This window comes from Manis javanica, chromosome 5 (genome assembly GCF_040802235.1).
Source record: "Manis javanica isolate MJ-LG chromosome 5, MJ_LKY, whole genome shotgun sequence".
In the NCBI taxonomy this organism is placed as follows: Eukaryota; Metazoa; Chordata; class Mammalia; order Pholidota; family Manidae; genus Manis; species Manis javanica.
This window is the reverse complement of record NC_133160.1, coordinates 78,031,600-78,059,444: the sequence shown is the minus strand read 5'-3', so window position 1 is coordinate 78,059,444 and position 27,845 is coordinate 78,031,600. Positions and strand designations below refer to the sequence as shown.

The following is a 27,845-nucleotide window of genomic DNA, read 5'->3' as shown; positions in this document are numbered from 1 at the left end:
CCTTGCCTTTGGTGGCGAATCAGAGGAGGATTGTCTTACAGATTGGAGTGGTATTGGGTAGAAGTGGAAAGACAGGGGTCTGTCCATCACTAGCATAGAGTCTGGCCATTTTATTCAAATCATTCTGTATAGAGGTTCACCAGCTTCTATATGGGCCCTAAATGCTTTGTGCTTTCTCATTAGTTTTTCCAGTAAAAATAACTCAGTATATCATTTTGATGCTACTCAAATGCATTCCTACTTCATTCCTACTTGTCCTGCGCTGCCCCAAAGGGCATGAAAGGGGAGACATTTTGAACCAGATGTGTTGACTTCCTGGAGGTTTGTATAGTGAGCATCTGTAACATATAAGAATTAATTTAATCATTGCTCAACAAGCAGCCTATTTTATGATAGAATTCTTTTATGGTGATTTTTAAATCTGGTATAAAATTTAAATGTTTTTTGTATAAAGATTTAAGAAGGTCATGACTAAGGCTTTTTAAAGACTGTTGTTTTGATTTATGCATCCCAGAATTCAAGAAAAAGTCTATCTATTATCAACATATGGCAGTGGCAACTCTGAAGGGTCTTTATATGGTACAGGTAAGATATAGTGCATTAGGACCTAGGAAACCGGACTGCTAGTTCCGACTCTGCCAGTGAGTAACTGTGAACCAGCCAAGTGATGCTCGGCAACCACCCCACTGAAGGCCTTGGTCCTTTCTCTACAAATGAGAGGGTTTGAATTCAGCTATCTTTAGTTTGTAAATTGAAATTCTAGTTTTCTTTAAATGAAAATGCATATCTTAAAAAATATTTGGTATCATTTATAACAAGTATGTTAAGTATCAGTGTTTAAATATGTTTGCAAAACTAATAATAATGACAGTGAGATACAAAAGATTTCTCTGCATTTGCTTCATTATGCTGAGCATCAGGTATAATCATGCTTAGAAGACATAAAAATACATTTTTACTTGTTAGTAAGGGAGCTTCAGAGAAATGCATTCTGCCTTTCTGAAGAACTGCCAAAATCTTTCTTTTCTGGGGAATAATTTAACTTTTCTGTTCTAGCTAATACTCCATGACAACCTTTCCTTAGAAATTATACTGGCATTTCATAAGACAACAGTTGGGAAAGTTTATTTAGTCACTCTGTAGGACTTCTAAGGAATTGAGTAGGGAAATATCCTGACTTTTTTTAGTTTTTATTTCTTGGGGGTTATATTTGGCCAAAAAGCTTTGGTCCCCAAAACTGTTAAAGACATCACATGGGAATTTATTTTGTGACTCTTAGTAAGGTTAATGTAGATAATGTTAAAAATCCAATTAAACTAGTGATATTAAAGAAAAGATATTACTAGTAAGTTAGGGAAATAACCCCATGATCTATTGTGATCCTGGTTCATTTCTTAAACCTTAAGAATCTCTAAGTAACGTGTTTTGAAAAGCAATTTCCCCCATATGTGAATTTGTCTCATTGTGGGAGAAGATGAAAATTTGATCTGGATTTCCTCTCATTCACTGGTTTGCTGTGGTATTCCATTAATTAAAATCCCAATAAAAGAGATATATAAAAAGCCTTAAGGAAACATTTTGAAACATTAACCATCTTTTTTTTTTAAGAAAGCATATACCTATCAGAACTTAAAGCCTAATACAATCTTAGTTAATGATTAATGAAACTTTTCTCATTTGTTTAAAGATGAGATCAGAATTAAAACAAAGAATTTCCTTATTCTTTGCTGAATGTAATCATGTGATGCAGACACATGGAGATAACTGGTACCAAGCTGCTCTTGAGGAGATGTGGAAAAAGAAATCCACACCTTATTCTTGTAGAGGATATGTATATGTATTCTCTCTATATATAAAATAGATATATGTACATAATATATATATATATATATATATATATATCTTAAAGCTAGGTATGTAATAAGGGTTGAAAGTATTTAATGCCAATGTTTACATTATTAAAAAAGAAAATTTCAGTTTTTAAAATTGCAAACTTTTATCTCTGTCAGTAATTCTCAAAATGGTCCCTGGTCCAGCAGCATTAGCATCATGTGGGAATTTGTTAAACATGCAGATTCTTGGGCCCATCCCAAGAATCTTTATATGGTACAGGCCCAACAATGATTCTCATGCATGTTAAAGTTTGAGAACCACTGATCTATAACGCTAAATATAGTCAGTTCCATTTTAACATATGATGACAGAAGTTCTGATCATTTTAGGGACAAAGGAAAGATTCAGTTTTGGTGTCAAAATGCTTCCCGGGTTACCACTTTACTGATTAGTTTTTATAACTGAAACTTATGTTATTGTATTCTGTTTACTAATTGGTTATTTAGACAAATGCAAGTATTTTTACTTAAGTTCAAACACACACACACAAGCTCCTCAGTTTATTGAACAAAGTAGCAACAAATGGATTGGCTCAGTTGTTTACTTTTATATATTTCACTATGACTTTGTATAATTGTAGTCCAGTGGTTCTCAATATTATGATCACTTGAGGAGCATTTAAAAAAAGTAAAAAAGTACCAAGACCTAGGCCTCCTCTCCAGAAATTCTAGTTTAATTGACCTAGATTGATGCCAGATATTCAGGCATCTCTAGTTTTAACAAGCTCCCCGGGTGATTATATTAGGTAGTCAGAGTTGAGAGCCACTGGAATGTAACCATATGTTCAAAGATTGGCTCGTACCGTATATCATTTCCTTAAATAAATTGTATTTTAGGTCCATTAGGTCCTTTCATTATTTTAAGCAAATTGTTTCTTATGCTTCTGTGATCAGAAAATAATTTGTTTTTCAGTAGGCAATTGGTATTGTTGACTGGTTGGCCATGTTATTGATCCTGTTTTATTGTTCTTATTCTACCTCTCGGCTCTACTCTGACTCCCTGTTTCCTTAAAGTGCAGCAGTATTCCTTATCACTAGAGAGCTTGTTAGAAATAACTAACTTGGGGCCCCACACCTAAGATACTGAGTCAGAATTTGGATTTTAACAGTAACTATGAAATTAGGCACAGAGAAATCGAGTGACCTGGCCAAAATTACAAAGGCTACTAATTTGGGGATCCATAAATACATGCCATATATATATATTTTTTCTTTCATTTATGACATCACTTAAAATGATATTATTTTAATAATATAAACAACTTGAAATGTGATCTACCTGAGAAGACAGTCTTAAATTACCCAAATATGACACATACACAGAAAACCAAAATTTCCAGTACACATTGACATTTAAATGATCTGAAGTGATATTTATAATACTTTACCAATACACTAATATTTCAAATTATCTTAAAATTTGTGTAATTAAGTGATATGGGAAAGTTGAATATTAATTTTAAATTAAATGAAAAGGGAAAGTTACCGCCGTGTCCTTATAAATTACTAAAACTGTATTCATGTGCCCCTGAGGGATCACAGGTACTTTGTACCAGGACATTAAAAAAAAAAAAGGGATTATTTGTTTATTCTGAGTTTGTCAGGATCAGGCCTGGGCATTATGCTTTTCTGAATTCACCAGGACAGGGCTTTGTGTTTCAGTTCCACTTGTCCATTATTTGTATTTGTACTTCTGTTATTGCACAAAAGGATTAAGTATTAGTTCCTTGTCTGTCCAAAATCTCCAGCTGCTTATTAAAAATGCAGACTTGGTTTTTTTTCCTCAGCTTCATAAAAGTGTGCAGTGTGCTGAAGAGACCCTGGAAGCTGCCTTTTTAGTAAAGCACCACAGGTGATTCTTCTGGCACAAACATTTGAGAACCATTTCATGAAGTGATTTAAGTTTTTTGGTTTACTATAAATGTCATCACCATTGTCAAGCATTAATTGGATACATATTATAAACAAGGTGCCCAATTCAATGTCTGTAGCTATTTATATCATCCTGTTTTTCTCTTCTCTCTATTTTCTTGTGTTGCTCTAACCTTCCCACCCTGATGATTTCAGGGATGTGCCCCAGGCAGGCCTGAGCCAGCTCTCACTGATAAGCAAGTAGCATTGAGTTTCCCATTACAGCTTCACCACCTGTACTGTAGATGTCTGAAAGGAGATAGCTGCAGGTACTGGCAGCATAGATGAGTGGTTAGTGCCTCCAGCTTTGCATGCTACAAGAGCAAACAACAACAGAAACATTTTTTACAATGTTTCCTTCAAGGTGAAGTTTTCTGCATGTCTCTTGGCAGTTATCAAAGTCCCAGATGCAGAATTGCACTTCTTGAATGGTATTGCCAATGGTTTATTCCATTCAGTATTTTGTATATATAAAGAAAAGTTCTGCTTCTGTGGGATTTCTACAAATTTATATTAGTTTTATTTTCTTTAAGGTGATATGTTAGTATAAGGAATGTAGTAATAGAATTTTTTCCGTTATGCCCTTTTTCACTTGATTCTGTTATTAGACAAAAATATTTTCAAAAAAGCAAAAGTGACTGTGTTAGAAATTTTGATTAAAAACTTTTGACAGTTAGCTTTGGATTATTTTATTTTGTGAAATTTGTAAAGTGGAACCAGATTTCTTCCTTTGCATTCAGTATATTCCAGTTGTATTTCTGTAGTTAAGCTGTGCACTTCCATACAAATAAATAAGCTTCTTTAATTCTATTGAATGAATCAAAAACTAATTTGGTGAAGTTGCAGATATGAAAATCTGAGACTCAACCTGTCATTATTTTTTAACTGCTGACAGCCAGCCTGAGTTGTTTTACTCCCAATGTGGGGTTTTTACCCAGATTGCACTCTTAATTAAAGATGCCAGACTATTGCCAGATCACCAGTTTTTGCAAGGTGGAGGGCTCATTAACCAACAATAGCTTGCTTTAATTTGAAAAGCTGTCTCCTCATCACGGCACCCCAAGTCAAGGTGTTTCCATTTCACAGAGTGATTTTTGAGGATTCCTTGCATTTAGTAGTTTACTTGAAAATATAATCATATTTATTTCAGAAGAGAAGGTTTTGCCTATATATGAAAGATAAGTGTTTAAACCTGGGCTATTTAACAACTCTGACACAAAAGCAGAGTTTTCCTCCTATTTGCCCATGGTTACATCTTTTTCAGTTTTACTTTCTTCCTTTCTATACGTGGTGGGATAAAAATGGGTTAAAAATGGAGAGAAGTTCTGCAACATACTAGATCCTAGATCTTGCTCAAGTTCAATCCTCCTCAATCTTACTCTCTCTATAAATGGGAACAACTCTTTTTGCCTTTGAATGGTCTCTCAGTATAAAATGAGATGAAGCGCAGGAAGGTACACAACACATAATAGAGGTCTTTTTAAGAGCTTCTGTTGGTAGTTTTAAGTTAGGACATAAATTCCAAGCTATAGGATGCCTGGCTTCTTCTGGTGTGCCCAGGACTTTCCCAGTTTTAGCACTTCAAGTCCCATATCCTGCAAATCCCCTCAGTTCTGGGCAAACCAGGATGGCTGGTCACCCATGTGCTTGAGTCAGAGACTGAAAATAACTGGCTTCAAAAAGGCAGTTTAGTTGCCTCACAGATGTGGGCATAATGGACATAAGCAGGCAGGGCTTATATTCTGGGCCACACTGTCAACCCAAGTGTCTTTGTTGTTACACCTGGTTTATACTTCTGCCTGCATGGTCCAGGATGTTAATCATTACCATGTCCTCATTCCAGCCAGCAGGAAGGTGAAAAGTGAAACCTCTAAGGGCATAAGTTAGAAATCGTCCTTATCACTTCTGCTTCTACCTCATGCCCATTTACTTGAACTTCCTTAGATGGCTCAAACTCTAGCTCCTGGAGAGGCTGGGAAATGTCTGAGTCTTTTTGACTTTAAGCCAAGCTGAAGTAGAAGATTCCATTACTAGAAAAGAGGAGAAACTTACGACAGTCATCTCTTGTATGCTTATGTATGGCATTCCCCAAATTCCAGCTTCCTGTCATATACTTGTTGCTATTTAATCTAATGGTAATTTTCTTGGTTGCTATTTACTCTAATGGTAATTTATGACATTGCAGTGAGTGTCTAAGAAGTTAACAAATGAAGAAAGACCTCTGGCCTTCAGGAAATGCTGTAATGAAATCTATACTTTGACTTGTTACTTTCTTCCTCCAGCTGCATGTAGACCCTTACCCGAGAGATTTTCTCCTTGATCTAGATGTATGACTAACTTGGGTGCCTCAGACAAAAGGTTTTGATTTAGAATTGTGTTCATAAGTAAGACCATTGATAAACTTACAAGTTCACTCATTTAAAATTAAAAAAAAAATGGGGTTGTTTGTGGAAGTGCCTGTGGTCCAGCTACATATCCTGGTTCAAAATCACTTACTACATGGTGACCCAATGGGGTTAAAACAGTAACCAACTTTTACTAAAATCTCTACCCGTAGGGCCTTAAATTGTGTTGGAAGGATACAGAAAATAAATTTTTAAAGTAAAGTTTATATAAATTAAAATCACTTGTAATGATGCCCAAATAGGCTTTCCTTTGGTGGGTTGCTTTATTTTTTATTTTACTGGATGATATTTTCCAAGGCTTACCTGTAGACAGTGCTTTGAAGAGAGATGAAGTTCTTCTAGCAGTATTTCATATAGTTCCAAGTTGACCTTTGGTGGCAGTCAGTTATGACTGATATATTTTCTCACGTTATTGCCATACTCATAACACTAAAAGTGAAGGCAACTTAAAAGTACTAAGAATTTCAGCTGTTTGCCAGACTACATAATCTGCCATGAGACTAAATCATCCACTTCATGTTTCTAAATAGCCCAATTCACCGTGTACAGACTTGATTTTCAATTTCTCATGAGCTGTTTTTTGGTTTTTCTTTTAATTCAAAAACGCTTTAATTCTTGCTGAAAATGATAGATGTGAATCGCGATGGTAGGCTGTCATAACCTCAATTCTCTCCTGTAGTTTTTATTATATGCTTGCCGTTTTTTGCCTGTGTAGTTCATCCTCGTGTGCTTTCCAGTTCAGGGTTATTAATGATCTATCCTCAAAAAGGAAGAGCCAGAGAAAGAATTCTTTCATGTGGTGGCCACAGGTGATTCCTCCACATTTTCTTTTTCTTTTTTTTCTTTAAGTAAGTAGATGGGAACAGCATTTTAAAGTAAGGTTGCCAGAGGTCTAGTATGGTATTAGGCTCTGGTATCTTACACTCTTGTTTGAAAAAATGGGAAAAACAAGTGATGTATAAAGTCTGTTTTCCATCTTAAAAAAAATCTCACTAGTAAATTGAGGTGAGCCTGTGTCCAATTTCTGTCTATTTGAACCACTGATGCTTAGAACTGGAACAGTATAGCTAATCTAATTTTTGTTTGATGCTCTAGGGGTTTAGAGCCTTGGAGCGGTCACTTTTGCAAGTGAGTGCTTTGGGTATGCAATACGTAAGTGAGGTGCAATCCCAATAGCCTTGTTGTTTTGCCTAAATCAGTTCACATTTGAATACTGACTAGCTTCCCTATATGGTTGGGGTGGGCGCACTTAGTAAAACTCGCATTCTTTCTTGTCTGGAATGCAGGCATGGAAATAATTTTTAGTATAAAGAAGAAAGGGTTAGCTTATAAAGAAAATGAAATATGTTAGGAGTCTTTGAATATGGATCTTCTTCAGTATTCCAGTAGTGGGGTCCAGTCCAGTAACAGTAGCATCTCAGAAGCCAAAAGAGGATTTGGAGGAGGAGGGGTTCTGTGTTGTCTAGTGTTAGAAGCCCAGTCAGATAAGTGCTGGAAAGGAGAGCAGTGAGTGCACATCGGGGGGTATTAGTGCCCTTGACAAGGAGTGTTTGGGCAGAGGTGCAGGGAGTCAAGGGCCCACTGTGACCATCTGGGGTGTAAGTAGAGCCCAGCAAATAGAGATTGCTGTTTTAAGAACCCTGATACCCATGGGAGAGTGAGAGTAAGGTGCAGGTCAAGGGGGGTGTAAATTGAATAAGTATGTTGTAAATATTATGTATTTTTGGTAGAAAACTTCAAAAAATCCAGAAATACAAAAATAAGAGAACAAAATCAATTTGGCAATTCAAACTTACTACTGATAACAGTTTGATATTTATTTTGTTGTCATTATCATTTTGTGTATATATATATATATTGTTTATTATATATATATATATATATATATACACACATATCATTTTCTTAATCTTAGGAGGATGTTATTATATTAGAATTTTTTTAAACATGGTTTTTGATGATTCCATAATGTTTCATTATAAAATATACTATACTATGATTAATCCTCTACTGCTAGATTCTTAGTGATTTCCAGCTCTCTGCTGTTGGAAGTGAATGCAGGGAACATCCTTGGACATGTGTGTCGGTATTTCTGATTTAGAGTAGTTTCATGAATGGAAAAAAAAATGTGCCAGCTGTTTTTCAGAACATTGCACCAATTTACATTTTTCAACAGCTGCCTAAGACCGTGGTATATCTTTGCAAAGGCTGAGCATTACCAGTAAAAATGATACCTTGTTACTTTTATGAAAGAAAAGTCTGGTGGTTTGTTCATTTGTTCAGTCATTTAGCAAGTTTTAAGCTCCTTGGACTACCTGGAGATCAAGTGCAAACTGCGTGTATGGGTGTGGCTTATTCAATGACCAGTGCCTTTATCTAGGGTACACGGATGAGGAACTGTATGTTACTTCCCATATACCAAAATTAGCAGGGTTTTCCCCAAGTTATCAGTTCTAATCCCTCTTCACGCAGATGACCCACTCTATCTAGAGAATTGGTCTACATTTTTATTTTTGTGAGTAAATGCAGTATGTCCCTGGGGGAGTGAAGGGAAAATGGGATAGATGTGGAAAACTGGCAGAGGGAGCTCCTCATGAGAGAGCTCTTCCTCTTGATTGCTTGCTCTGCCCAACTCTTATTCTCAGGGTGTGTGCACTTGGACTCTTAGTTGAGCTGGAGCAGTTTTCATCTCTGCTGCAGGCTTCTCCTCTGTGTTTTGGGTTATGATTTTCTCTGTTCACTTTTATACCTCAGTAAGTTATTCTTAGAATTTGTTTTCTAGACATTTGTCAAAAATCCATTCCACTGATGATGTAGCCTCATCTCCTCATGCTAATTCTCAGAGATATTAGTTATTTGTTCTCTTTGGTATTCTTTGGAGCTTTGGGGGAAGGAGTAGAAACACTGTGCTCAGTCAGCCATCTTGAATTGGAAACGTTTGGTCCAAATGTTCCAAATAATTGAAGAAATTTAATGATTATGTAATTGAATCTAATAATATTTGTAGTAGTGTTTTTTTTCTTTGCTTTGTGCTCAGAAAGATTTTCTCCTTCTAGAGATCATTTAAAGCTCCACATTTTTAATGGCTTTGTTAAACAATTCTGTCACACACAATTCTATCTGAAGGTAAGAAACTTCAGGTAAAAAGCTTAGTGATTTTGTTTCTCAAATATAAAGCCAATTTTTAACACACCATATTGACTATGTTGTTCCTTCCTCATCTACTTGTTGTATTTACTTGACCCCAAATCATGTTCATATTTATTCAAATAATTCTTACAGGCTACCTGCTCTGATCCATTGATTTTGAACTAGGATTCTTGGGTGAGTTTCATAGTATTTTAATTGCTTTTTAAAATAGGTTTTAATATTTACTTTGCTGTCCCACATCATTACTGTTTCTTTATAAAAAGTGTATTCTGTTTTCTTGCCTATTCCAACAAATGAATGGGTATAATTTGGTCAAATTACAAAGAGAGAACAAAACAAACCATCAGGTGGGATTTTGAAAGGAATTTATTCAAGTTTATTTATAATGGGAAAAGATTGGCTTTTTTAGAATATTGTGTTCTGTTAATATAATATTTCTGTACATTTAGTATTATTTATATGAATGTATCTTCAGGGAAAGTCTTGCCATACTTAATATAGCAAACAAATATCCTTCCCAGTTAATGTTAAAGGTATCTTATGTACTTTCTTATTATTGTGAATGAGTACTTTTTTCATTACATATTATTTTTAAGTAATATTCTTTTAATTAAGAGAACATGTTCACTGTAGAAAAAGTTAAAATCCCTTATAATTCACATTTTCCAGAAAGAAAAAAAAAACACTGCTCTTTGGGTGCTTATCATTCTTATGTATATATATATATATATATATGGTACACACTATGTATATTGTTTAGTAGACTAATTTTCAGTCAGTAGTAAATGTTGATTGTCTTTTCATGCCATTAAATATTATTTTACATATTATTTTAGTGGCTGCATTGTATGAATGAATGAATGTTTATTTAACCAGTCTCCAATCATTGAGAATTTAACATATCCCCAAAGGTTTGCGATTAGTAACAGTCCTCTCCTGCCCTAAATAATGACTTCATGAAAATGCTCGTGGAAGTTAAATAATCTATTCATATTGCAGGTGTTTTTCTAGGATATCATTTTCCATTTAATTTTGTGGATAGTGAATTTGATACAGTCTCATCCATTTTTTAATTGTCTGGTTGACTTTCTTTTTATTAATTTAAGTTTTTGTTTTTCAGCTCGCTTTCAGTTTTTTTCTTAAATTCATGAAGTCCATTTTTGTAGAGTGCTTTTAGGTCTACAACAAAATTGACTGGAAGTACACAGAGTTCCCATACCCCTTGCCCCCACATATTTATTCCTTTCTCAGGTATCAACATCTTTCACCACAGTGGTACATTTGTTAAAATCCATGACCCTACATTGACACATCATTATCTCCCAAAGTCCATGCTTTACATTAGGGTTCACTCTTGGTTTTGTACCTTCTGTGGGTTTGGGCAAATGTATAATGACATGTATCCAGCATCGTAGCATCAATACAATAGTTTCAATAATAGCCCTAAAAATCCAATGTTCTGTCTGTTCATCCCTACCTGTCCTCACCACCCCCAACGCCTGATTTTTTTACTTCTCCTTAGTTTTGCCTTTTCTAGAATGTTATATAATTGGAATCATACAATATGTAGCCTTTTCAGATTGGCTTCTTTCACTTAGCAAGGCGCATTTAAGTTTCCTCCCTCTCTTACCATGACACAGGCTCATTTCTTTTTAACACTGAATAATATTCCCTTGTCTGTATGTACCACAGTTTATTTATCCATTCCCCTACTGAAGGACATCTTGGCTGCTTCTAAGTTTTGGCAATTGTGAGTAAAGCCACTATAAACATCCATATGCAGGTCTTTGTGTGGACATAAGTTTTCAACTCCTTTGAGTAAATACCAAGGAATACAGTTACTGGATCATATGGTAAAAGTATGTTTAGTTTTGTTAAGAAACCAACGACCTATCTTCTAAAGTGGCTGTACCATATGGGGCATTCCCACCAGCAATGAATGAGAGTTCCTGGTACTCCATACCCTCTCCATCATTTGGTGGTGTTAGTGCTCTGGATTTTGGCTCTTCTACTAGGTGTGTAGTCATATCTCATTGCTGTTTTAATTTGCATTTCCCTAATGGTGTACGATGTGGAGCATTTCATATGCTCAATTGCCATCTGTATATTTGCTTTGCAAGGTACCTATTAAAGTCTTTGGCCCATTTTTAAATCAAGTTGTTTCTTATTATTGAGTTTTAAGAGTTCTTTGTATATTTTGGAAAAAAATCCTTTGTGAGATATGCCTTTTGCAAATATTTTCTCCCACTCTGTGGCTTGTCTTTTCATTCTCCAACATTATTTTTCTGAAAAAGTTTTTAGTATCAATGAAGTCCAACTTATCAATCAGTACACTCTGGGAACTCTGGACCAGCAGTAATCTCACCATTTGTTCGCAGTTGTGTTACACATTTTGTTATCCACCACAATGATGTTTATGAGATTAAAGTGATGCTGTAGTCCTTCATAATTAACTTTGAACATCAGAATAACACACTTGTACATGTGACACTTCTTTGTTGATGATCAATATTTTTTCATAAAGACATAAGATTTAGTGGACATTATTTTTAGAAGTTATTTTGCCACATGAATATTGGTATTTCTGAGTAGTTACCTTGAGAATCTATATTACAGAATCTATGTGTTTTTTCTAACATTATTTTAATATGGTAGCCCTTAGTACTAGGTTAATTGAAAATTTAGTTCCTCAGTCATGCTAACCACATTTCAGCTGCTCAGTAGTGGCTGCTGTGTTGGAAGTGAGGGTGTAGAACGTTTTCAGACATCACAGAAAACTACTGGACAGTGCTATTCTAGAACTCTAAAAGTTGTGCCTTTAAAAATATAACCATTTTGTGTGATTTCTTTTTACTTTGTAGTAATTATTGAAATAAGATCTAAATAAAAGAGTAAAAGAAGAGACCCAGTGAAAAAAATTGTTTCCCTACTATTATTTTTTGTTTTGTTATTCATTTATTTATTATGGGTAAGGTAATAGTTGTAGCTGGGCTGAATGAGCTGAGTTGAGTGTGCCGTCTCTCAAGTGGATGCGGAGTACCACAGGCAGAACGCTGCCTCCCATTGGCCCATCCTTCAGTGTGTCTTCCTGGGTGTATGAACAGGGACAGGCAATATCAATCACAGGAGTGGACAACAGCTGCTGAAATGACTGTTTTGCATAAATCTCATTCCTGGAATTAATAACATGTCTTCTTAACATCCCTGATTTTTTCTTCCTTGGAATCAGAAGGACACACCAGAAAGGCACATTGGAGAGGCAGTGAGAAAGAATAAAAGTTCTGCAAAGTTTTCTCCAAGATGGGCTGCTTAATTTTCTTCCTTCATTGACTTTGTAATAAACTTTACTTCATTGTCATAGACAATGTTTTTTCCAAGTTTATTTGTTAAAGCCCTCAAATTCAAGCAACATTTACCATAGGCTTTTATATGTTTATAATATGCATTGCTTCTGTTTACAATTAATGTTACAGTGCCAGTTCATCTAGAAGTAGTTTGAACATTTCCCTGGTCTGAGAGAGGGAAGCTGTACCTGGAAGTAGAACTTTTTTATTTAGTTTAATCTTGATATTGAAAGAATTTATCATTTGCCTGATATTTAATTCTTTCTTCTTTCCTACATTTTTTCTTTAGGTTGCAGTGTTTGAATGTTGAGAAGATATAGTTGTTAAAACTGCATTTAAATGGTGGGCATTTTTACAAGTAGGAAGGTTAATATATGATAATGAGTAAAAATAGATAATGATTTTGATAATGTGCATATAAATTTATTCCTTGAAGTAAAAGTGCCTGGTTTGCATGGCTACTCTATTTGGACATATATTTAGAGTCTAAGTAAAAATTTTATTTGGTAGCATAGGTGGAGTTTGCACACTGTATGGCCCCACATGTAGTGTACTTATTTCTAAAAAATGATAGACGTTGACTCTAATTATTGTACATAACCCATCAGAATGAAAGAGTAGGAGAAGTGTTAGCCATCAAGTGTACATCCATCATCTGACTTGCCATTTGCACCTGAGTTATAGGTACAACATAGGAAATGTGGTCGGGGACATACTCATTCATCATTCACCTCTACTGTAAGCATTTACAGAGATCCAGTTAAACCCCTTGAACTTTCCTATTAAAAGTTTCTCTTGTAGATAATGTCCTGAAATGAATCAGCAAATTACATAGAGATAAAATTATATACAGAGAGAATCTATATTACAGCCTACTTAAGTGTATTTAGCTAAAGAGGACACTCAGATTAAAGAGCATTTGTCATGTAGGAAATATATTTTCTATAGAACTGCTAATTGAATTATTTTCTAAAACATATTCTTTTTTTGGTATGCTTTGGTCATAATTGGGAACGTAACTGCTATGGTAAAATGACTTACAAAGAGACACACACATATGCTGATATACCTGGAAATCAAAAACTTTGTTTTTTAATCCTGGGGTTAACATTGCTATTATTCAAGAAGATCTTTTTTTGTCCAGTCTTATAGATTATATTTTCGAATTCTAAGAGATGTAGTTCTGCATTATTGATGCAGTTGTGTGCTCCAGAACGGACACATTTTTAATTAATTTCAGTTCATGTCAGTTTTGCTGTCAGTTCTTTCACAAATACAAAGGTAATTATACTGGATAATTTTTTAAAGTGCACCATAGACAAAGAATTGTATCATCGGATACTTTGATAAAAAGTCTTTTGTGATTGTTGTTTTGAATGGCAAGGATTTCATGCTGTTTTAAGTCTCTTTCTGGTTGTCATTTCAGCTATGAAGTCTTACACTTCCTATTTCATGCTCCTGTGGAGTGCTTTCGGGATAGTGGAGGCTGCCAAAATCATCATCGTGCCGCCAATTATGTTTGAAAGCCATATGTACATTTTCAAGACACTAGCCTCAGCCTTGCATGAGAGAGGCCACCGTACAGTGTTCCTCCTCTCAGAAGGACGGGACATCGCGCCATCTAATCACTACAGCCTCCAGCGCTACCCAGGGATATTTAACAGTACCACCTCAGATGCTTTCCTGCAGTCCAAAATGCGGAATATTTTCTCTGGGAGACTGACAGCAGTCGAACTGTTTGACATATTGGATCACTACACAAAGAACTGCGATATGATGGTTGGCAACCGCGCCCTGATCGAGGGTCTGAAGAAGGAAGAGTTTGATCTGCTGCTGGTGGATCCTAATGACATGTGTGGATTTCTGATAGCTCACCTTTTAGGGGTTAAATATGCTGTATTTTCGACTGGCCTTTGGTATCCTGCTGAAGTGGGTGCTCCTGCCCCATTAGCTTACGTCCCAGAGTTTAACTCACTCCTCACAGACCACATGAACTTGCTGCAAAGGATGAAAAACACCGGCGTTTACCTCATTTCCAGACTAGGGGTCAGCTTTCTGGTTCTCCCCAAATATGAAAGCATAATGCAGAAGTACAACCTGCTGCCGGAGAAGTCCATGTATGATTTGGTCCATGGCTCCAGCCTGTGGATGCTGTGTACCGATGTAGCACTGGAGTTTCCAAGACCCACTCTGCCTAATGTTGTTTATGTGGGAGGAATCCTAACCAAGCCGGCCAGCCCACTGCCAGAAGTAAGGTTTGCTGAACTCCTTGGTAATCTTTTCTAAACATAAAGGTCAATTTGTTAGTTTTGATTTTTGGAAGAGATAGGATTGGTTATTGTTGGAAAGCAAATGCTACTCAAAAAGTGGTTAAGACACAGAGTCTACCAAGGTCCCTGTGTTTGTGGTGCCTCATTCCCCTGGAACACATTCCTGCTTTAAATGAGCATTTCCGTAGTGCTGAGAGGCCACTCTGCCATCTGGTCAAAAAACTGACAGGGAAATAGATTTTTGATTTTGTGGAACTGTAGTATGTGAGGAGAACATAGTTAGATAGTTTTAATGAGTGTAAGTGATTTTCTGTTAATTAAAGAGAGCTCCCTCTGTTCTCACCCAGAGAGGACAATCACAAGTCTCTAGGCCAGATTCAGTTCAGTGAATTCAAAGAGATAGAAACCGTGTGACTAGAGGTTCTTCTTCCACAGTCATAACCACTAGAAAGTTTACGTCCAGCAATGAAAATAAGGTTGTGGTTTCCATCAAACTAGGGAGCCAACCAGTTTTAAGTTAGTAAGCAAATGTAACTGTTTTAAGGGAGGCATGCCCCACTGCAATTTAATTTCAGAGGTGGAATTCATTGCACCTGCCCCAAACCTTGTACTCTGTAAGTCAAACCTAAGTCCTCTGCTGGCTGAGCTGTCAGCGAATCCCTGGTGTTCTGTTCCCCAGCCTAGTTTGTTTTCTTTTTAGCTCCCTCACACTCACAGGAGCCATGCTTGCATATCTGTTTTTGTAGTGTGTTTTCTAACTTCAGGTTGACTCTCTGCATTTAATCTTAACCTCTGATGGCATTCACCCAGAATCGAAGAAATTTAGCTATGATTTTCTTTATTGAAATTAACTCTAGTCTTGAAATTCTAGAAGTAGTCACTCACAACTCTGCTCAGTTGTTTGTTTCTAGCTCTGGTCACTGCATATTAAAAATTCTGTCAATGCCTTGATGTAGAGTATATCCAGATTTTCTCATATAGCCATCAGAAAAAGGCAATCACTGGGCAGAATTTCCTCTTGAGGAAGTATTGGGACCAGAATATACAACCTGTAGACCCTTCTAACACATCCATTATAAGTGTAATTAATAAATAATACATTGATATATTTCATGTGACATGAAAAAATAAAACTTGCCAGATCTTTCTTTGGCCCATACAGCCCTAGCTGTTGAAAAGGATACCCCTGCTGGAGGCTATTGAGGGCACAATTTCCTCTGACATCAACTGTAAAGGATGGGGATCAATCTCAGCCTGTCACAGCCATTTATGACTTTATCCAAGCCCATTTTTGAATCCTCAGTATTCTCTACCAGAGTCACTGTGTGATGGTGACTAAGGTAGCTAAGATCAGATTTTAGAAGCGGCTTCTAAAAGACTTGGTAAGTAAATCTGTCATTAACGGTCATTCATAATGTCCCACAGATCAAGCCTCTTCCTTCCAGGTCTTCCCCTTTTCCCAGCCAGGATGCTGCCCATCTGCCTGCTCCTCCTGGGTCTTGTTTGCATTCTGTCTCCCTTCTTTAGTCACCTGGTTGAAGAAGCAAACCAGTGGTGAAAAGACATCTTCTGATTGCCTTTTTGTTCCCTTCAGTCCTGATACATTTTTCTTTAGTTTCAGCAACTTGAAGCAGTATATTTTAACAGAATTTACAGTACAGAATTATTTTTTATGCTTTGTTTTATGTACTCTGTCCCTTCATTAAGGTACATGGCATGTGAGAAAGTTTCTCTTTTTTCCCTATAACCCAAGTTCATCTTTTCCACCATGGGTCTCTTCACCCACTAGTTGCACTATTTTGTTTTACTTCTAAGTGTATTTTAAGTGTTTTTTTGTAGCCTCATACAAACATTATTAGTCAAAATGTTTTCTGATTTGCCATCATTTCTAGCTTGACTCTGGCTTGATCTATTTAGTGGGCATCCTTGTTCTCTTTTCCTCTTGGCTTTTTGCAATGACTCCTTTGAAAATGTGCTTTTTATTTACAGTAATCATTTTGACTGTGCTGATTAGATCACACACATGCACAGATACATATGCGTATGGCATGTACATGTGTTACAAGGTGGGCCTGATAAGCATATTGTTATTGAAAGTCTATTAGATTATAAGTGTGAAGGGTCATTTTCATTTCAGAGTGCCATTTACAAAGCTCTTCAATAGCAAGTATTTTGAGGAATGGTGTGTCTTATTCTTTCAGATATTCCTTACTCTGGTGAGGTTTTATATGCTTAGGAGGAAATTCTTTACTGGAATTTCTCTAGTAGATCTGATTGATATGGTATCTCTTTATATGCTTAGGAAATTCTTACTAGAATTTCTCTAGTAGATCTGATTGTTATGGTAAATGGTACTTTAGGATTCTACAAGTCTGTGAGTTTCTCAAATGCCTGTATTATTTACAGGTCATGGTGTGACTCTAAAATGCTAGGGCCCAACAAGCGGCTGCTTAGAACACATGATTACTAATAAATGCTTAGTTGTTAACTGCCATTGTAGCTACATGGGAATGGATTAGGTTTTCCAGATGTCTGGAATGATTTGACACTGGAATTTCATTTCACAACCTGTGATGAAAGGCTAGAGAAAATTTCTGAAAGACATTTTTTAGAAGCTTTCATAATATGTGGGCCTAAAGAAACTCTAGATAGCATCTAGTTCAGCTCCATTTACTTAATTTTCCTTCTCAAAATATGGAGAATAATCCATTCATCACATAGAAGATTCAGAGAGGTTGAGTGTCTTGTTCAAGACACACAGATAGTTTGTGGTGCAGCCAAGTGAAACGTGGATTGTTTTGCTATTGATTAGCTATTTCATCAAGATACCTGTATCTCTTGTCATTCATTTTACTCACACATTTATCGTTTATATGAAACTATGCAGAGACAACAGTTTCTCTAATATTTATTTGATAACTCAAAGATTGTAAGGACTTTATGAGACTCAAACTATTTGGACCCTTACTTATGTTTTAGAGATTTAATAATAGAAATCATCCAGAATCTAATTACTTTTTGATAACAGAGTGTTTCCTTGGTATAGAGTGAAGAAATTCTATGCCTTGATAATAGAATTATTTTTAACATACATGTTAGCAATATGACAAACTTATTATACTATTTACTACCTGGCTGCCTATAGTAGGAGTCCTTAAAATGTGTGGTTTAAAGGGGTGGAGATCTGGGTTGATTGTATCCATATAATGGCTCATCTGCTCTTTCATTGCAGGTGCTGGAGAACATGGATACAAATTTTTAAAAAAAAGGTTTGCTCTCACCAGGAAGGAGGTCTGTAAACAGATCTCTCATTAGGTCCTTCAAGTATTAAAATTGAATGAAATAATATCATCTGGTAATGAGTGATTGTAGCTTTTAGTAGTTTTATTAGGGAGTAGTAACAATAATACCACTAAAGAAGAGCACATTAACTTAAGGAGTTATTGCTTATTAAAAGTAACATGTTTCAGGTATAATTTTTAGATAATTTTCCATTGGCTGAGGTGGTCTGACTCTGCCAGACAGTCGATCTCTGCCATGTTTCTGCTTCTGCAGCCATGAACTGTAATTGCGCATAACAGATTGTACCTTAACTACTGGTTTTCCTCACTACTGTCTCCCTAACTAGAGTGTGAACATCAAAGGATGAAAACCCTACTCATTCACCTTTGTACCCTAAGTACCTTGAAAATGATAGGTGCTCACTAAATGTTTAAAATTAAATGAACCACATCAAATGGAGATAGTTGCAAAAAAAATAGGTGATTCAGTTAGTGTACAATTTGTTAACATTATAACCATTATCTATTTATTCCAAATGCGTGTCCACCTACCACCCTAGCCATTAAGTGACCAAACATTTCAGGCTAAGTTATTTTATTGAACTAGAAGAGCTACCTAATCTTAGTGATCTTGAGAAAAGGAGGTCACCATTTATTATCCAGTTGATGAACTTAATGGTCTGTGGTGGGTTTCAAATGTGCATATGAACAAGAGTAGTAATGCAAGTCAGGCCAGCTGCTGCTTCCCTGAATGATTTGGGGTGGATTGGCACTCATTTGGTATAACTTAGCAGTGCTTTATTGCCAGGCTAAGAGTAGTAAGATCATTCATTTCACCAATTGTAGAGACATTTTTAATTTAGGGAAATACAGTCCTGGGGAGAGAGACAGGCAAGATAAGAGATACACATAAGAAAAGGCATGAGGCCAAGGACAGGCTCATGAGATACTCACTGTTTGCCATTTTGTCATTTGCCAGAACTCCCTCACAGAGAAAAGTTTTGGAGAAAATGAGACAACATTGACCAACAGATTAACAATTTGTGATTAGATCAGGTAATGAGACAATAAAATCAACAAGCAACACAGTGGCTTTCCGTATTCAGTTTTCATTGACTCACCAGAAGTCATTTCTTACTATTATGTGTGGTGATGGAAAGCTGACTACCTCAGTAATGAATGAGGGTCTAGGCTGAGAGTGTCCTTGGGGCTAAGAGACTTGTTCTAGAATTGCAGCAGATGTGGAAAATGAGGGGCATTTTAATAATATGTTACATACAAGTTAACTCATGAAATGAAAAGCTAAAGATGGTATTATAACCACTGTACCATAATGTCCACTTGAAAATAAGTATCATTAAATCAAAATATGTCCTCTGTAGATGGTTCCTTATTTTGGATACCATCACTCAGAAATAAATAATGTCTTACAATGTCTTTATCTGCGTAGTACTACTATATTGGGAACTATGTGATGAGCAGAAATTTGAGAACTATAATGTTTGGAACAGAATAGTGATTAATCCCAATTAATAATATTCTCCACAACACGATAGTTGAGCAGAAATGATAGATTTCCTTTGAGAACTCATTAATGTAAAATGTTGTTGCAGATATTTCTTACAGAAGTTTTGTAGGTTGATTGTGCATTTTGTCTTTATTTTGTAGTAAGAAACCATGTTACCTTGGTAAGTGACTTGGTCCAGGAAGTAAATCAGGCACTATTGAAACCATCAATAACTTACTGTTCACTTCACTGATACGGAAATTTTCTAAGCTGCACTGAACTTTTAAATAGCTTATCAGTTTCTTCTGTAAACATTATGGGCTCACAAGGATTTTGTGATAAAATAGAAGACCCAAATATAATTGAAATTGCAGAGTCTGACATGATTTTTAAACACCTTCCTCCCTCTGCTATTAAGTATTTAAGCTTTAAGATGCCCTACAGAATCGTTCATTTAGATACTAATTCAAAACAATGGCGATGATAGGGGAAATATTTTTAACCAATCATTTTTACAAATAGTAATTTTCATAATTAAATTACTGTTGGCACTGGTGTTTTGGTATCATACTCTTCACAGATACCCTCCTTCCAAGCCACACTGTTCTATTTTTGAAATTAGAATCTCTGCTGTCAGTGAGTTGGTCAGATTGCTTCCTGAGTGCAGATTCTGATGGAGAGGGTGGAGTGAGCCCACACTTCTGAAGTTAGTGTCACTGGGGACAAACCACCTAATTCATGGTTTTGCTTATGGATCAGGAACTCCTGTTTCTTCAGATGAGCTTCAGTTACTGAATCACTGTCGCTTGCTGTCCACGTGGGAAATGGAGAGTTTCAGGGGCGTAGGAGGGTGGAGGACGTGTCTTCGGCTGCACCTCTACTTATTTTAGGAGCAGGCACTCTGTGCTTCTGCTTCCACCTCGGGAATGTTTATTTCTCTTTCCTTCACCCTCTTTCTCCCCAAAGTATAAAGAAAATGCCAGTTGAGATATGTGGGCTTTAGACCAGCTGAATGTCTTAAGAAATGAGCAGAAGCTGGCATGCTTATCTTCTCAAGGGCGAGAGAAGAGAGCGGCGTTGTGACGGTCTTGATGGCTGGCCTCCTTGGGCTCAGTGGTTTTGCCCTTAAGTGGAGGAGCTGGGACTCCAGCCCTTTCTAATGGCTCCGACCCCCGCTAGTCTCCTGCTTCTTTGCTTCCCATTCTTAAGGGAGCTTAGGGGAAACTCCAGGCAAATGACTGCCTGCCTTCCAGCCAGAGATTCTACCCAGATTCTCCTCCACACACAGTCCCTCTAACTTGATTATTAGATTAGATAACTAGAAACCTCAAAAAAAAATGTTTTAAGGTTTTCTTCTCAGACCTGGAGTAACCACTCAGTCCGTATCCTGACTTCTCCCACATCTCTGTAGTTACTCTCTGTCTTCTCCTTTCACCTTTAGTGTTGTTTAGGTCAGCATGCCATGGAGTTCTTGTTCAAATGTGGACTGTAGAGCCATGTAATGAGTCTGGGATAGACCTACTAATTTGTAACCAGCACCCAGGTGAAATGGATGCTTCTGGTCAGAGCAACAGCTACACTTTGAGAACCAATGATGCAGATTCAGACTATCCATGTGATTCCTAAATTTTAATTACATTATGTAATGTATTTTGTATACAAGATATATAATTTTTTTTTCATATTTGATCATTAGAGGCCTTCTCTTTTTTTAGTAAATCATTTTCAATGTAAGCTTTGTGTGTGTGTGTGTGTGTGTGTTTCAGGTGGTAGAAAAGCCCAGGGTTCGATTATATATCTGCAGAACTCATTACCTTATAATTCTATTTTGTGAAATTAAGATGCTATTGAATTATCAATCCTTGCTTTAAGAAACAGCTTTAAACAGAATGTCCATGTGAGCCTTATTAATAATAGGGGTAAGGCTTTCAGAACTAATACCCTCAATTCTTCTCCCTATTTTTATTCCTCTACACTATTTTCCTTCATTTTTTAGAACATTCTAAAACTGTTTTTTCTCATGTTAATATACAGTATTAAATAAAAACAGTCTTTGATTTTATAGTTATATTACATAAATGCCTGTTTTTAAAACTCCAAGAATTTATATGCTAAAATAACTTTTTTCTTTCTACTTTTTATTGAAATATAGTTGATATACAATATTATATTGATTTCAGATGTACAAGATAGTGATTAGACAACTATATATATATATATATATATATATATATATTTTGAGAGGGTATCTCTCATATTTATTGATCATATGGTTCTTAACAACAATAAAATTCTGTATAGGGGACTCAATGCACAATCATTACTCAACCCCAAGCCTAATTCTCAACAGTCTCCAATCTTCTGAAGCATAACAAACAAGTTTATACATGGTGAACAAGTTCTTACATAGTGAATAAGTTCTTACATCGTGAACAGTGCAAAGGCAGTCATCACAAAAACTTTTGGTTTTGATCATGCATCATGAACTATAAACAATCAGGTCAATTATGATTATTCGTTTGATTTTTATACTTGATTTATATGTGAATCCCACATTTCTCCCTTATTATTATTATTATTATTATTATTATCATTTAATAAAATGCTGAAGTGGTAGGTAGATGCAAGATAAAGATAGAAAACATAGTTTAGTGCTGTAAGAGGGCAAATGTAGATGATCAGGTGTGTGCCTATAGACTAAGTATTAATTCAAGCTAGACAAGGGCCTTAAAACATCCACGGATGCAGAAGATTTGACTCAAAACGGGGGGGTGAGATTCTAAGCCTCACCTCTGTTGATCCCCAATTTCTCACCTGATGGCCCCCCCTGTGACGGTGCCTGTCTTAGGTTGTTCCTCCCTTGAGGAATCTTACCCGTCTCTGGCTAACCAGTCATCTTCCGGGGCCATACAGGGAAATGTAAAGTTGGTAAGTGAGAGAGAAGCAATATTGTTTGAAAAGGTTAGCTTTTTATTTTTTTGCAGATTTATGCCCTGTGGCTTCTATGCTCACCATTTGTCCTGAGGTATCTTTACCACTTGGAAGAATCATGACACTCGGTAATTTCGATATGAGGCACGAATTCTACTTAGGGGTTGTAATTTTGAAGGAAGAGGAGAAGCTATAGAAGTAGAAGATGGAAGAAAACATGGGAAGTTTGATTATTTCTTTGACATATCTTCTTGTAGTGTAACATAAGCATGTATAGGTTTTAAATTACTAATTAAATTGCGTGCACACATTAACATAATAGGAATACAGCTACATAACCAAAGCAGACCTACAATTACCAGCCATATCCAGTGAAACCAAGAAAACCAGTTAGGCACCTTAGGCATTTGTGAAAACTTATCTATGATATGGTGGATATTGTCCAACTGAACTTGAACAGTCTGAGAGAAATCAGACAAATTAAAACAACCCATTCCTGGGAATTGTTCACATCCCATATGTTCTTTTAATGGTAGATAGTCCATAGTCGCAAAATTTTGAAGCGCTGCAGCTTGCACTTCACCTAATTCTTGGTTGAGTTCCAACAGTATAGATCCAGTCAAATTTGTTGTTTTACTGTATGCACAGGCCAGCTTAGGTATCTCCTTCTTCATTCCAATGGCAAGTCCAGGAACCGGTGGGATGAATTCAGCTACAACTGCAACAGCACCAGGATCTTTGTTGAAGTTTTTTGATGATCATCTTCTGGAATGACTCTTCCAGAGAATGTTGATGTTGGAAGTTCTTCTTCATATTGTATCTTAATTCGTTTTCTGGGTAGCCAAATTAGGCTTTGATCCTCTGTGTAAACACAAACAAACCCTTTGCCCACACTTTGATATGCCCTTTATACCATTGTGAAGAACTTATTGGAGATCACCACACAGGAACTGCTTTTTTTTTAAAAGAAAGGAATATTATCAGAAAAATGTACTTCCATAGCTGATCATCTGACACCCGTTAAATGATCAAAATTAAAGATATTTAAAGCATGCATCAATCGGTGATTTGCAGTTAGTTTTATACTGTCAGGGAGTAATCCCCCTTTTCTTTCTTTTTTTTTTTTGTTATGATTAATCTACAATTACTTGAAGAACATTATGTTTACTAGGCTCTCCCCTATACCAGGTCCCCCGCACAAACCCCCTAACAGTCACTGTCCATCAGCATAGCAAAATGTTGTATAATCACTACTTGTCTTCTCTGTGTTGTACAGCCCTCCCCTTTCTCCCACCCACCCATTATGCATGCTAATCATAATACCCCCTTTCTTCTGCCCCCACTTATCCCTCCCTACCGACCCATCCTCCCCAGTCCCTTTCCCTTTGGTAACTGTTAGTCCATTCTTGGGTTCTGTGATTCTGCTGCTGTTTTGTTCCTTCAGTTTTTCCTTTGTTCTTATACTCCACAGATGAGTGAAATCATTTGGTATTTCTCTTTCTCCGCTTGGCTTATTTCACTGAGCATAATACCCTCTAGCTCCATCCATGTTGTTGCTAATGGTAGGATATGTTTTCGCCTTATGGCTGAGTAATATTCCTTTGTGTATATGTACCACATCTTCTTTATCCATTCATCTACTGATGGACATTTAGGCTGCTTCCATATCTTGGTATTGTAAATAGTGCTGCGATAAACATAGGGGTGCATCTGTCTTTTTCAAACTGGGCTGCTGCATTCTTAGGGTAAATTCCTAGAAGTGGAATTCCTGGGTCAAGTGGTATTTCTATTTTGAGCATTCTGAGGAACCTCCATACTGCTTTCCACAATGGTTGAACTAATTTACATTCCCACCAGCAGTGTAGGAGGGTTCCCCTTTATCCACAACCTAGCCAACATTTGTTGTTGCTTGTCTTTTGGATAGTAGCCATCCTTACTGGTGTGAGGTGATACCTCATTGTAGTTTTAATTTGCATTTCTCTGATAATTAGCGATGTGGAGCATCTTTTCATGTGTCTGTTGGCCATCTGTATTTCTTTTTTGGAGAACTGTCTGTTCAGTTCCTCTGCCCATTTTTTAATTGGATTATTTGGTTTTTGTTTGTTGAGGTGGGTGAGCTCTTTATATATTTTGGATGTCAAGCCTTTATCGGATCTGTCATTTATGAATATATTCTCCCATATTGTAGGGTACCTTTTTGTTCTATTGATGGTGTCTTTTGCTGTACAGAAGCTTTTCAGCTTAGTATAGTCCCACTTGTTCATTTTTGTTGTTGTTTTCCTTGCCTGGGGAGATATGTTCATGAAGAGGTCACTCATGTTTATGTCTAAGAGGTTTTTGCCTATGTTTTTTTCTAAGAGTTTTATGGTTTCATGACTTACATTCAGGTCTTTGATCCATTTTGAATTTACTTTTGTGTATGGGTTTAGACAGTGATCCAATTTCATTCTCTTACATGTAGCTGTCCAGTTTTGCCAGCACCATCTATTGAAGAGACTGTCATTTTGCTATTGTATGTCCATGGCTCCTTTATCAAATATTAATTGACCATATATGTTTGGGTTAATGTCTGGAGTCTCTAATCTGTTCCACTGATCTGTGGCTCTGTTCTTGTGCCAGTACCAAATTGTCTTGATTACTGTGGCTTTGTAGTAGAGCTTGAAGGTGGGGAGTGAGATCCTCCCTACTTTATTCTTTGTCAGGATTGCTTTGGCTATTCTGGGTCTTTGGTGTTACCTTATGAATTTTTGAACTATTTGTTCCAGTTCGTTGAGGAATGTTACTGGTAATTTGATAGGGATTGCATCAAATCTGTATATTGCTTTGGGCAGGATGGCCATTTTGACGATATTAATTCTTCCTAGCCACGAGCATGGGATGATTTTCCATTTGTTAGTGTCCCCTTTAATTTCTCTTAAGAGTGACTTGTAGTTTTCAGGGTATAGGTCTTTCACTTCTTTGGTTAGGTTTAGCCCTAGGTATTTTATTCTTTTTGATGCAATTGTGAATGGAGTTGTTTTCCTGATTTCTCCTTCTGTTGTTTCATTGTAAGTCTATAGGAAAGCCACAGATTTCTGTGTGTTAATTTTGTATCCTGCAACTTTGCTGTATTCCGATATCAGTTCTAATAGTTTTGGAGTGGAGTCTTTAGCGTTTTTTATGTACAATATCATGTCATCTGCAAATAGTGACAGTTTAACTTCTTCTTTCCCAATCTGGATTCCTTGTATTTCTTTGTTTTGTCTGATTGCTATGGCTAGGACCTCCAGTACTATGTTAAATAACAGTGGGGAGAGTGGGCATCCCTGTTTTGTTCCTGATGTCAGAGGAATAGCTTTCAGCTTCTCGCTGTTCAGTATGTTGGCTGTGGGTTTATCATATATGGTCTTTTTTATGTTGAGGTACTTGCCCTCTATTCCCATTTTGCTGAGAGTTTTTATCATGAATGGATGTTGAACTTTGTCAAATGCTTTTTCAGCATCTATGGAGGTGATCATGTGGTTTTTGTCTTTCTTTTTGTTGATGTGGTGGATGCTGTTGATGTATTTTCGAATGTTGTACCATCCTTGCATCCCTGGGTGAAATAACTTTTTTTACCTGCAGTCTTATATCCAAAATTTAACAACAAATATTATGCCTTATACTCTATATAATATTCTGTAAATGTTCACTACTGATTGACATATTATAAATATAAAAAAAATGAGAAAGAGGGTTTTTGGTTTTTAGTATCCAAACTTTTTGTTGGCTTACTTATTCAGGAATTATTTTTATGCTATGAGAACCACTCTATTTTCTACTTTGAAGGTATCTCTCTCATATGTTTGCAAACCCTGAGCATGCACTTAAGCAAGCTTAATTCTGGTCCCTGTCTGATATGCCCAGTGTGAACCTGGGGCAAAGACTTGCTTTGTAATGGGTATTTTTTTTTTTTTGGTAGCAAAAGAACAGGAGAAATAGGCAAATTGAACTAGGCATTGAAGTAATGGGACAGAGTTTTTCAGGCACTTCTTATTCAAGAATGTCTTCTAATGCCGTCTAAAATCAGAGGTGCAGAAAACTTCTCCAAGCACAGAGCCAATGGAAGGTCATTTCACAGGACCTAGGGTTGAGAGCTGAAGGGCACTCACAAGCCTGTTCTTCCTCCATTACCTGTCCTCAGGGACAGGAACTGGACACCAAAATAAAAATGACAGAACTATTCAGACCCTGGCTTTTTATGGATGATGGCCTGTATTTTAACTGTGAACACAAAGCAATGGCTGCCCACACACCTTTGTGCTACCAAATAGGGCACAGAATTGACCAGCATGGGGTTCCAATAACCCCACCATTTTCTTTCAGGTTTTTGTCAAGGTATATTTTTGTGAAGCAACACTTATTGCTAATATAAGAACCACTTTAAGTAGGAGATTCAAGAATTCTGATTCTATCAGTGTAAATATATTTAGTTAATCTAACAAAGCATCCATTCTAGGATGTCCTGTGAGAGATAAAAGTTCTGTGAAATGAGAAAGAGAGAAGGAAGGCGGCACAGAGAGGCAGATAACTTTTCCAAAGTTTACTTCACAGAAGAGTTCCTATGAAATGGTCATTTATTGATAAGTACACTATTTCCTATGAGTGCTTTATTCTGACATGGTGGCTTTTAAGGAGAGTTATGGTGTTCAAATTCAAGAGGGGAAATTATTTAGAGGAAATTTCCATGTAGAGGAAATTATGTACTTTCCCTCAATTCTCCTCTGCTTTTTTCTTTTCTAAATATATGACATAGTAAAAGTAAACTTTATCAAAGTAAGCTGGATTGATTTTATACTTCTTGAGTATAACAAATATTTAATAAGCATCTGTTGAATTGTTTTATACTCAAATCAGGAGAAAAGTCCTTTGAATAGAAGTTGAAAAAATTTAATTTGCATAGATCTTTAAGAAAAATCCTAGGTGCTAAAAAAAAACTGGCAACTTATCAGAAAGAGAAATGGAGGAAGCAAAACTCTTTGAGAGCAGGAATCCCAGCTCATCTTTTATATCCCACCCATTTTCATACCTACCACAGCACTTGGCTTAGTATAGGCCTTCATACGTGTATTTTGAATGAATGTAATTTCAAGTTGTAAAAACTGATGGATTCACCCAATTATTTTTTTTTCAAAT

The 27,845-nt window shown here is 36.4% G+C and overlaps 1 protein-coding gene across 3 annotated transcripts in view; it reads left to right on the top strand.

Annotated features, from left to right (window-relative positions):
- Positions 1-27,845, top strand: part of UGT8 (UDP glycosyltransferase 8) — a 90,987-nt gene that overhangs the window by 10,442 nt on the left and 52,700 nt on the right. For 2 of the 3 annotated variants that reach the window (XM_037001194.2, XM_017680642.3), the window contains exon 2: positions 14,129-14,952. In XM_037001194.2, the coding sequence (XP_036857089.2) occupies positions 14,131-14,952 (822 nt within the window). In that variant the 5' untranslated portion in view covers positions 14,129-14,130. Of the gene's footprint in view, positions 1-9,490; positions 9,533-14,128; positions 14,953-27,845 lie in introns of all 3 variants that reach the window. The other variant, XM_017680643.3, reaches the window with a different exon arrangement.